We start from the raw sequence: 12,523 nt of genomic DNA, 5'->3' as shown, positions 1-12,523 counted from the left end.
GTAATTGTGTGGACATTTTAACACTGTGAGTAGCTGAGGCACCGACCGTAGAGAGACACTGACCGATGGGTTCACAGCAAATCTGGACAAAAATCTTGACACACATGGAGCGACGCTTCCAAGAGTTGGAGGTGCGGAGCTGGAGCAGCAGCGGCTCATCTCTTTACAAAGGCAAGTCCTGGATATGTGAACGTGTGCTCACAAACCCAGACCCCAGACGACCCCAGGTAATCCCAGACGACCCCAGACAACCCCGGGTGACCCCAGGCAACCCCAGGTAATCCCAGGCGACCCCAGGTGACCCCGGGTAACCCCTGCCAATCACAGCTGTTCCCCCCCAACCCCCGTCAGCCATGGTTTCGCCCACAAAACATATAATCCTTTCCCTTTGCAGTATAGTCTGTGAAGCGCTTTCAGACGTCCAGGATCAGGCGCCGTATCAAACGGGAGGATCACAATCGGGACCGTGTGCCTGACGCCGGCCATCAATGTGCTTCCAGGACGTCGTGGGACCAGTCTCGGTCCCGGCGCAGTTCGGACGGCGCTTGCGGTGCAATTCCTGGTTCACTGCACGACCCCCACCCCCCACCGCGCGGCGGCTGCAGTTCCCCGGTGCCACCAGCAGGCGGCGCTGCAGCTGAAGTTCCCTCGGTAACCACCAGGGGCGACGCTGCTTGGGTGCAACTCCCCCGCCCCCCCCCGCCTCATTAACACCGGGCGGCGCTGCGGGTGCAGTTCCCCTTCACCACCACCGGGTGACGCTGCAGGTGCAGTTCCCCCTTCGCCGCCGCGGCGGTTGGCGCTGTGAGCTGCAGTGACGCGCTCTCCGCCGCCGGGCGGCGCTGTGGCGGTTTCCGGCCGCACTGAGCGGAGAGGAGAGGGGACGGGGACGGGGACGGAGCGGGAAATGGCGGCCAAGAAGTCGGGGTCGCGGTTGGAGACGGAGATCGAGCGCTGCCGCAACGAGTGTCTGTGGGAGAGGATCCCGGAGCTGATCAAACAGCTCTCCGCCAAACTCCTGGCGAACGGTGAGCCCCCACACACCCCCCCCACCCCCCCCCGGGCCCGGGGGCCGCCCACCCCGAGCCGAGGCCCCGAGCCGCCGCCAGGCCTCGGCCTCTCCTGAGCGCTGGAGCCGGACAGGAGGCGCTGTGAGGCGGGGACTGGGGGAGGGGGTCACCACCGGACACTCACTCACTCACTCTCACTCACACTCACTGTCACTCACTCACTCACTCTCACTCACACACTCACTCTCACTCACACACTCTCACTAACTGTCACACACACTCACTCACACACTCTCACTCACACACTCTCACTAACTGTCACACACACTCACTCACACACTCTCACTCACACACTCACACTCACTCACACACTCTCACTAACTGTCACACACACTCACTGTCACTCACACACTCACTCTCACTCACACACTCTCACTAACTGTCACACACACTCACTCACTCTCACTCACACACTCTCACTAACTGTCACACACACTCACTGTCACTCACACACTCACTCTCACTAACTGTCACACACACTCACTCACTCTCACTCACACACTCTCACTAACTGTCACACACACTCACTCACACACTCACACTCACTCACTGTCACTCACACACTCACTCTCACTCACACACTCTCACTAACTGTCACACACACTCACTCACTGTCACACACTCACTCTCACTCACACACTCTCACTAACTGTCACACACACTCACTCACACACTCTCACACTCACTCACTGTCACTCACACACTCACTGTCACTCACTCACACTCACACACACACTCACTCACTGTCACTCACACACTCACTGTCACTCACACACTCACTGTCACTGTCACTCACACACTCACTGTCACACACACTCACACACACTCACTCACACACTCTCACACTCACTCACACACTCACTCACACACTCACTGTCACTCACACACACACACTCACTCACTGTCACTCACACACTCACTCACTGTCACTCACACACACTCACTCACTGTCACTCACTCACACACTCACTGACACACACTCACACACACTGTCACTCACACTCTCACACTCACTCACACACTCACACACTCTCATACTCACACTCACTCTCACTCACACTCAGGGTCGCGAGGTCGCCCGAGAGTGCCTCCCAGGGTTTACTGTCCGGTGTAGTGACTGTGCTGTGAGAGCGATGGTGCGGGACGAGCGAGCGGTGGGGGGGGATTGAGACACACAGAGAAACCCCCCGTCTCTCTCTCTCTCTCTCTCCCCCGTAGAAGGCGATTCTCCCATTTGACTCCCTTCGCGGCGAGCGACGCGAAACAGTCACTACACCCGACAGGCCCCACGTTCGCCCACAAAACGCACAGTCACTACACCTGACAGTGTAGTCTGTGAAGCGCTTTGAGACGTCCGGATGACGTGATAAACGTCGCGATATCAAACGTAAGGTTTATTATTGTTGTATTTCCCCGTTTTCAGACGTTCAGTCACTTTCTTCCCATCCGCCCCCACTCCTCTCCTCACTCACTCGCTCACTCGCTCGCTCCACACAGGACCCCCTCCGCCCGCCCCACCCCCAAACCAGGGTGACCACACAGCCCCGATTCCAGGGACAGTCCCCGGATGAGATTTTCGCTTTGAGATGTCTCAACGACTCACATCGTCGAGACGTCCCAAAGCGCATCACAGAATATACTGTAAAGTGTAGTGACTGTATTTCTTGGATCCAGCGAAAAACTGAGCAAAGACACAGGAACAAACAACCAATGACGTTTGTAAAGCGTCGGGAGGACGTGCCAAAGGGCTGGACGTAGGAGTTGCAAGATGGAACAAATGCCGAGGTCCACCGAGTTCGCCTTGTACCCCCCGGTAGTCGCTTGCTACGTTACTGGGGGCGTTGATAGCAACTAATTCTGTGTGGATTAGTGGAAAGCTTTGGAAACCAAAGTTGCCAAACTACAGTTACTGTACATCACGTCTCAAATTACTCATAGAGTCAGAACAGTGAAACATCAGAGAAACGCAGCCGTTAATCTCACAGCAGCATTAAGATTTGCGGCACATTTTTAATATATTTGTTTTAATATATATAGATGTCCCCGATTTCTTTACAAAATATGGCCACCGTACCTATAAGGTGCTTTGAGACATCCCCCTCCGTTAAACCACATTCTCTCCCCCCCTCTCTCTATACACATATAAATAATAATAATAATCTTTGCATTTGTTGTAATGCTTTATAGCGACTTCTAAACATCTCAAAGCGCTTCACAGGATATATTGTAATATCGTATGTTTTGTGAGCGAATGCAAGGATTACAACAAGAACAACAAGATTACATTTGTATAGCGCCTTTCGCGTCAGGAGGACGTCCCGACGTGAAATTATTAATCAATAATATTATTTATTATTATAAGTGGAGTTATTACTACCCAGGTCTTGCCATTGCCAGTATTTCGGGCGATGTTTGGAGAGTGCAAAGGGAGCGTGTGGAGGCACTGACTCGGGCTGTTTTTCAGATGACCTGCCTGAGCTGTTGCTGGGGGAGGCGAAGCTGGAACATTACCTGAAGGAAAACCCCATCAAGCCGGACTCCAGCCCCCAGGGGCCGCGCATGAAGCTGATCGAGGTGAAGAAACACTTGACGGCGGCTCTCGATCGCGGCAATTTAAAGGTAATCGGTGCCTTCGGCCTCTCCTGCTGCGCTAACCCTTTAACAACAACAAATATTATTATTATCATCTTTATTATTACTAATAGCAACAACAACTTGTATTTACACAGCGCCCCTCACGCAGGGTAGCGTCCCAGAGCCCTTGACAGTGATGGAGCACGATTCCGAGGCGGGGGGAGGAGGGTCTTTAGCCACGACCCGAAGGTGGGGAAGGAGGGGGCAAGGCGGAGGGAGACAGTCCCAGAGTTTCGGGGAGTTGTGATTGGAAGCGCGGCCACCGATGGTGGAATGGAGGGCACGAGGGACAAGCAGGAGGCTGGAACCATTGCATTAATATAGTGTCCTTTGCGTCGGGAGGACATCCCATGGCAGTTCAGTACAGTGTACAGCGCTGATTACAGACGCCCTTCACGCATGCACTCTATTCCCCCCCCACGCCGCGATGGTTTTAAAGGGAGGGAGGTAAATAGATACCTGGGGAGTAAGAGGTATAGAGGACAGGTGTGGAAATGGTATTGGAAGATCTGCCATGTTCCAAAAACCTGTCCGGTCAGGCTGTGTGGGCTGAATGGCCTCCGTGTTGCTGTCTCGCTCGCACTCTACCTCCCCCATCGCTGTCCTTCCCCATTCCCAGAGCCTGCATGCTCTCCGCTCCTGCTATCGAGGCTGTGCTGGTGTCTGTGTGAGTGGGGAGCTGTCTGAGAGTGAAGTGTGAGTGACCTGACCTGCTGCTAATCTCAGTGCGTGTCTGTCCTGCTCTGTTCAGCTTGAGTTCATTCAGGAAGCCAACCTGATCTTGGCCAAGTTTCACTACGTGGAGGGTGACTACAGTGAGGCCCTGAGCCTGTACAGTAAGGTGGTGCTGGACAACATGCAGCTGATGGCGGTGCCCGTCTACAGGCTCCGGATCATGGCCGAGGCTTACGCCACAAAAGGTGAGCTTTGCTTCACAGTGATCTCGCCCATAAAATACACAGTCACTACACTTTACAGTACATCCTGTAGCACAGCATATCCCCACGAGCGAGAGGAGCCGGGTTCGATTCCCAGGTGGGGTGAAATCTTAGGCAAGTTTCCTTACTCCACGCCTCTGGTTACCTTGCAGTGAGTAGGAACCCGGTTATTAGTCGATTGGCGGATCGATTTCTGGGGGTAATAATCCCTTTTAAAATCACTCAGTCCACGCCTGTTTGTGGGACGCTGCTGTGCCCAAATGGCTGCCGCGTTTCGCCCACAAAATGCACAGTCACTGCACTTTACAGTATAGTCTGTGATGAGCTTTCAGAACGACACGATGAGACGATATATCAAATGCGTATCAAAAAAGATTATTATGAATAACAAGAGCTCCTTGAGGACCAGCGGGGCAGAGTTTAGGAGTTTTTATTTGTAAGGTGATGCATGTGTTCAAAACCCAAATTGCCCAAAATGTTTAAAATTATAATAATAATATTTTGATGTAATAATAATTATTATAATAATTGCATTTGATATACCACCTTATCACGTCTTCGAGACACCTCAAAGCTTTTCACAGGATATATTGTGAAGTGGAGTGATTGTGTATTAAAATTCTATGTGTGTGTGTGTGTGTGTCCGTCAGAGATTGGCTACAGGCTGTGTGGTGACTGCACTTTACAGTAAATCCTGTGAAGCCCTTTGAGACATCCTCTTGACATTGCTGATCCTCTCTGCTACTCCTTGGTGTCCAAGGCTTCAGCTACTCGCAGACTCTCCGCTCACACCTCTGCTTCCCTTCCCCCTCTCTCTCGCGCGCACCATTAAACCTTCCTAAACACGGGCTTAATCAGCGCCCTCACCTCCCTGCTCATTCCCGACCATTATCAGTGACTTACCCGAAGGACAGCGCCTTAGACAATGCGGTGCTCCCCCAGCGCTGTCCTGTCAGCTCATTCCCAGCGGGAAGCATCACTCCATTACTCTGTTTCCCCGGGAGTAAGTTGGAACCCGGTTAGTCGATTGGTGGATCGCTTTCCGGGGCAAATAATCCCTTTAAAACAATTATAACAATGTGGTCACTCAATCCTGGAGTGCGCGAGACGCTACTATGCACAATTGGCCGCCGCGTCGCGTAGCGCTCACAAAATACACAGACAATGGACTTTACACTGCATCCTGTGAAGCGCTTTGAGACGTCTCAGCAAAATGATAAGGCGCTGTATCGAATGCAAGGATTATTATCATTAGTATTATTATTATTCTGCTGCCTCCTGGCTTGGGAAGCTGTGTGCAGCGAGTGATCAGTCTATAACCAGCCCGTGGGCCTCAACACTCCAGGCGCTGATCGACAGCGGACAGCCATCGAGCTAAGACAGTTACAAGTGAGGTCAGGAAGCATTCCCACCCCCACCCCCCCCCCCACACACACACACACACACACACACACACACACAAGGTGTGCGAGGATGTGGAACACTCTGCCCCACAAAGCTGTAGAGGCGGAAGCAGCAATCGATTAAATAAAAGGAAAGGGTCCCCCCCCCCCTTCACGTCGCTGTGTTTGCCCGGAGGAAGCACCGACACTGGGACCTTCCTGGTGCCACATTGAGTGCTTCACAACCGTGTGAAAGGGTTTTATTGGGATGAGGCTCGAACCCCACCGGCCCTGTCGCTCGCGTGGCGACTGCTCCAACCGCTCAGCTTCGGGGCTCCTCAAACCCGGACGGACTGAGTGGGTTTGACATCATCTGACATTGTGCCCCGACCACCACCACCACCAACAACAACAACAACAACAAATTACATTTCTATAGCGACTTTCGCGTCAGGAGGACGTCCCAAGGCGCTGGACAAACCTGTCCTCACAAGACAGCCACCCCCTGTCCCCCAGCCACCCCCCCTCCCCCAGCCACACCCCCCTCCCCCAGCCACACCCCCAACCCCCAGCCGCCCCCCAACCCCAGCCGCCCCCCCTCCCCCAGCCACACCCCCCTCCCCCAGCCACACCCCTCCCCCAGCCGCCCCCCCCTCCCCCAGCCGCCCCCCCCCTCCCCCAGCCACCCCCCCTCCCCCAGCCGCCCCCCCGTCCCCCAGCCGCCCCCCCGTCCCCAGCCGCCCCCCCATCCCCAGCCGCCCCCCCGTCCCCCAGCCGCCCCCCCCTCCCCCAGCCGCCCCCCCTCCCCCAGCCGCACCCCCCTCTCCAGCCACCACACCCCCTCCCCCAGCCACACACCCCCTTACCCAGCCACACCCCAGCCACCCCCTCCCCAGCCGCATCCCCCTCCCCCAGCTACACCCCCTCCCCCAGCTACACCCCTCCCCAGCCACCACACCCCCTCCCCAGCTGCACCCCCTCCCCCGGCCACACACCCCTCCCCGGCCACACCCCGCTCCCCCAGCCACACCCCGTCCCACAGCCACATACTCCCATAACCACACAAACACCCCCCACACATACACACACACAAACTCTGAGACCGAACGCTCCGGGACACTACTCCGCCTGAAGGGCGCTATATAAATACAAGTTGTTGTTGTTGTGCTCTGTCTGTCAGCGGCCAGACTCGGGTGTCGGGCCGGTGGGTTCGCTCCTGGTCTGCGCAGCTGGAGTCCTGTGTGCATTTCCCCACAGAGCCAGTAGGGGGGGCTGTGGATCAAGAGTTAAAACTCTCGACTGTGGAGCAAAGTGACCGCCTCTGACTGACTGACTGAGTGTGTGTGTGTGAATAATTCCTCACGGATTGGATGCGGTGGCGACAGTGAGCTCCACATCTGTCAGCACCCTGCCTGCAACAGTGCGGAATCGGTGCCTGCGCCTTCTGTCTGGGCGGGCGGCAAACGTGGCTCAAAGCACTCCCCGAGGTTAATCTCCGGCTCTCAGCGAGAGCTGAACGAGGATTGTGTTCGTCTTACAAAAAACACTGCAAACTGGTGCAGACGCACGCGCACACCCTCTGGACCCCTGCTCTCCCCTCGCCCCTCCGCCGTGCTTCACTACAACAACAACTTGCATTTACGCAGCGCCCCTCTCGCGCAGGTTGCGTCCCGGAGCGCTGCTTACATTACGTGAGCAGCCGCCTAGCGATGGGGGAAGCCGCCGGGTTGGACACTGTCGGCTTGAAGCAACAGATCGAATTAGTCATTCGTTTCACAGCTGTTTGTGGGACATTTGTTGCTGCGCACAAATTGGCAGCCCCGAATTCACGCAAGTCCTACCCTTTGCGGCAAATCCTGTGAGGTGCTCTGAGACATGAACGCCTGACGTGAAAGGCTCTGTGTCAGCTGTAAGGAGAATGAGTGGTGCCGCAGTCAGCCACGGTGCCCCGGGGTCAACAACAACAACAACTTCCACTCATATAGCGCCCTCCACGCAGGGTGGCGTCTCAAGAGCACTTAACAGTGACTGTAAGCGCAGTCGAAGAGGAATGTTTTCAGGCGTGACTTGAAAGAGGGGCGAGAGGGGGCAAGGCGGAGGGTTTGAGGGAGAGTGTCCCAGGGTTTCTGGGCGTAGTGGCTGAAAGCGCGACCTTTGATGGTTGGGGTGGGGTGGGGGGGGTGGAGGGTGGGAGGGATGAGCAGGAGCGGGTGCCAGTCGAGCAGAGGAGCCGGGTGGTGGATTGGGTGGGGGGGTGAGAAGGTTGAAGAGGCAGGTGAGGAGGTGCCAGGGGGTGAAGGGATTTGAACACGAGAGTGGGGGTCTTGAATCCGATCCGTTCGATGAACCGGTGAGATGTGGTGAGCTGAGCCGACCTCTATCAACCTCAAAAACATCGAGAGCGCATGGCATTTACGTGGGCCTTTTACGTTGGGGCGGGCGGGGGGGGGGGGGCCGTCCCAGGGGCACTGGACAGTCGGGGATCGGATTTGATCCCGAGCTGGGGGTTGACATGTGGGGTTGACCTGTGGGGTTGGGGGTGGGGTTGGGGGTGGGGGGGCGGGCAGGAGGGTGGCCTGAGGTGCGGTCGAAGAAAACGGTCCTGAGATGGGCCTCGAAGGAGGCGAGGGAGCAAGACGGAGGGACTGTGGGACGGGGCAGAGAGGCCGAAGGCCTGACACACCGATGGCGGTCCTCTCGGCCTCTGAATTGGGACCAGAGAGACTCAGAAGAGGTTAAATTTTGACAGATCATCACTCGAACCAAAAATTCTCCTGTCAGAGGGAGCAGTCGCCATGGTGACGAGTGCCGAGTTGCCATGGGAGCCAGCGCGCCGGCTAAACTCGTGGGCCTTTACAATGCGATCTCTTTTTTTTTCTTCCACGTGACACAGGCGCCGCTAATAATAAACAATAATAACCCCTGCGTTTGATGGAGCACCTCATCCGCGTCTTCGGGACGTCTCCAAAGCGCTTCACGGGATCCACTGTAAATTGAATTGACTGTATATATGTATTTCGTGGGCGAAACGCGGCCGCCAATTGCAGACGGCAGTGGCCCACAAACAGCCGTGGATGGAGTGACTCCCATTTTTTTTTAACGTATGTTTTTTTAATGGATTATTGTCCCCGTAAAGGCTATCCGCCAATCGGCAAACATCCGGGTACCCACTTACCGCCGGGCAAACAGAGGCGCGTGGCGTAAGGAAACTTGCCCAACGTTTTTCCCTGCCGGGAGTCGAACCCGGGTCCTCTTGCCCGCGAGGCGCGTGCTCTGACCGCCGAGCTGCGGGGTTTGGGAGCCTGTGGGAGATGTGACATTCTCAGGGAGAGATACCGAGTCACTTCCCCCCTCTGTCACACTGCGCATCTGGGCTTATTTTTAAACTAATCAAAGGTTTGCGTGTCTCGCAGACTAATTTGAGAGGTATCGGAGGCCGCCGCTGAGCCTGTGTGTTATTGTGGGTATCACATTGTAGTTACAAGGGAGAGCGTAACCCGATTTATCACAGCTCAAAAAGCTACAAGTACCGCAGCGCCAGAGAAGAGAGGAAGGGGAGCCCAGCCGACAGCAATAACAACTTGCATTTGCACAGCGCCCCTCACGCAGGGCAGCTTCCCAGAGCGCTTGACAGTGACAGAGCATCACACCGAGCTGGGGGAGGATTCTGTATTCTATTTATATTATATCGATGTTATATATATATACTCTCTACGTACATATCTTATAATTGTATATTATTATATAGTGCGGCATTCTGTAAAGTCAGGAGGCCACTCAGCCCCTCGAGCATGTTCTGCTATTCTATAAAATCTGTACCTCAACTCCAATTACCCGCCTTTGCCTCATATCCCTTGATACCCTGTGACCTAACAAATATCCCTCCACCTCAGTTTTGGAAATGTGAATGGATCCAACGGCCACAGCTTTTTGGGGAGAGAGTTCCCGATTTCCACAACCCTTTGGGTGACAAACTGCCTCCTGATTTCACTTCTGAATGGCTGAGCTGTAATTCTAAGATGATGCTTTCTTGTCCCCTTGACCGAGATGGTCAGGCGAGAAAATGGTTACTGGTTACTGGTGATAACTCCAGCACTGAACTGACCAGCGGTGAAAATGGCCTGTTTCCGTGCCACATGATTCTGTGTAGTCAGGGGGTGCAAATCGCCTCGGTGCCCCAGGCTGGTGGGGGCGGAGGGGTAATAATAATCCTTGCATTCAATATAGCATCTTATCAAGTTGTTGAGAAGTCTCAAAGCGCTTCACAGAATATATTGTAAATAATAATAATAATAATAATAATCCTTGCATTTGATATAGCGCTTTTCACGTCGGGAGGACGTCCCAAAGCGCTTCACAGAACACACTGTAAAGTGAATTGACTGTACATTTGTGGGCGAACGCGGCAGCCAATTGCGCACAGCAATGTCCCACAAACAGTCGAAGATTGAAAATGACCAATTTATTATTGGTTTTGGTTTTGGAGGGAATATTATTAGGCTCTGTGTGGAGTAAGGAAACTTGCCCAAGGTTTCGCCCTCTGCCTGGAATTGAACTCAGGTCTCTCACTTGCAAAGCGAGTGCTCTAACCACTGAGCTACAGGACTCCGAAAGTGAATTGACTGTGTGTTTTGTGGGCGAAATTGAGCACAAGGGGGCAAGAGGCTGGGGGGGTGTAACATAGAGCACTCGCCTCACGAGCGAGAGGACCTGGGTTCCATTACCTGGTGAGAGAAACACTGGGCAAGTTTCCTTACTCCACACGCCTCTGTTTACATAGCAGTAAGTAGGAACCTGGTTGTTAATCGATTGGCGGATCGTTTTCCCGGGGTAATGCTCCTTTTAAAAATAAGTAGTTGGTCACTCAATCCACGACTGTTTGTGGGACGCTGCTGTGCACAATTGGCTGCTGTGCACAATTGGCTGCTGTGTTTTCCCCACAAAATATACAGTCAATTCACCTCACCGCATATTCTGTGAAGCGCTTTGAAACGTCTCGAAGATGTGATATGGCGCTGTATCAAATGCAAGGATTATTATTATTATTGAGCGAGAGATGGACAGATTGTGGGAGCTTCGGATGAAGAAGACTCTTTGATCTATCTGGTGTCATCCCTGCCTTAAAATTTGCCCTCTACATCATCCTCCCGTTCCCCAAACCTCGCTGTCATTTTTCTCAGGACCGTTGGGTCTGGGAGCTCTCTCGACGCACCTTCCCCTTTAAGTCTTTGCTCCACTTTGCAGTCACATTTCTGAAGACGTGTTGAGATGCAGTGACTGGTCGGGGAGGTGGGGAGAATGAGAGAGAGGATATCTGATCGCATACAGTTTCTATAGCAACCAAATAAATTGGTCGCTGCCTCGCAATGTAAGTGAAGAGAAGACACACAGGATCTTTAATTGTGCTGCAGTTTACCGGCTACCTCCCCATCGCACAGCTTCCAGTAATTGTCTGGTTGTGTTATTTGCGTTAAACGAATTATAAATAACTTGATGGTTTCCATGCCAACACCCCGAGAGAGGTGCTGGGGTCTGATGTTGCCCCCCACCCCCCCCCAATACACACACACACACTAGTTGGGAGCTTTGAACACACAGTCCAGGTTGATGCTCCAGTGCAATTCGGTGGGAGGGTGTGGGGATGAAGGCGCTATCCTTAGTATAAGACATTAATCCGTGTGCTTGTTCAGGTGATTGTTATCGCTATTGAAAATGAGAAGCGAATTTCCTTCTCCCAGTGTCCTGTCCAACAATCCCCCAGATAGATTGGCCACGCCTCGGCTCTTGCCAACCTGTGCCTAATACTCTCCGGAATTAGATAAGCAGGATGTGTCCCTCCAGGGAGAGAGAGAGAGCACATTTCATCCCAACAATCTATCTCGGGGATTTCTATGTGCCGGTGGGATGCATGGAAATCTCAGCTTGGTTTGGATTCTCTTAAGCAACAGTGGTGGGTTTCCGTATGTGTCAGACACCCCCCCCCCCCCCAAACAAACAAACAAACAAACAAGCAAATAAATAAAACTAAATTGGTCACTCGCTTCGTCGCCGTTTGTGGGACCGTGTGGTTAGCAAAATAGCTGCCGCATTCACCTACAAAATCCACAGTCACCCCACTTTCTGATAATTACTGTGAAGCACTTTGAGACATTTTCACATACGAGGTGCGATTAAAAATACAAAAGCCTCTGACACTATCAACGTGTTTCTCACCCGAGCTGTGAGGGAGCCCAGGCCCAATAACAGAGTTTGTAGAAAAGTGTCCTCCTGACGTGAAAGACGCTGTACAAACGTAATTTGTTGTTGTATTTCCACTGACTTCCCGTCTGCAGGTTTGTGTCTGGAGAAGCTGTTGGAAGGGTCATCACGAAGCACTGAGCAGCAGTTGGAGCAGGAACAAGAGATCATTGCGTGCTACGAGAAGGCTGGGGACATTGCTCTGCTTTACTTACAGGAGACTGAGAGGGTAAGAATGAGCTGGCTACTCGCCTTGTCCCAT

The 12,523-nt window shown here is 53.6% G+C and overlaps 1 protein-coding gene across 1 annotated transcript in view; it reads left to right on the top strand.

Annotated features, from left to right (window-relative positions):
* The first annotated feature begins 880 nt into the window (after positions 1 to 880).
* ttc7b (tetratricopeptide repeat domain 7B) overlaps positions 881 to 12,523 on the top strand; it is a 72,075-nt gene continuing 60,432 nt past the window's right edge. Inside the window, exons 1-4 of the mRNA XM_042337957.1 lie at positions 881 to 1,028; positions 3,535 to 3,689; positions 4,456 to 4,624; positions 12,357 to 12,490. Coding sequence (XP_042193891.1) covers positions 908 to 1,028; positions 3,535 to 3,689; positions 4,456 to 4,624; positions 12,357 to 12,490 — 579 coding nt within the window. The 5' untranslated portion in view covers positions 881 to 907. The remainder of the gene's footprint in view (positions 1,029 to 3,534; positions 3,690 to 4,455; positions 4,625 to 12,356; positions 12,491 to 12,523) is intronic.

Source organism: Callorhinchus milii, unplaced genomic scaffold (genome assembly GCF_018977255.1).
Source record: "Callorhinchus milii isolate IMCB2004 unplaced genomic scaffold, IMCB_Cmil_1.0 Scaffold9, whole genome shotgun sequence".
Taxonomy (NCBI): domain Eukaryota; kingdom Metazoa; phylum Chordata; class Chondrichthyes; order Chimaeriformes; family Callorhinchidae; genus Callorhinchus; species Callorhinchus milii.
The sequence above is the reverse complement of the archived record's forward strand: the minus strand, read 5'-3'. Positions and strand labels throughout refer to the sequence as shown.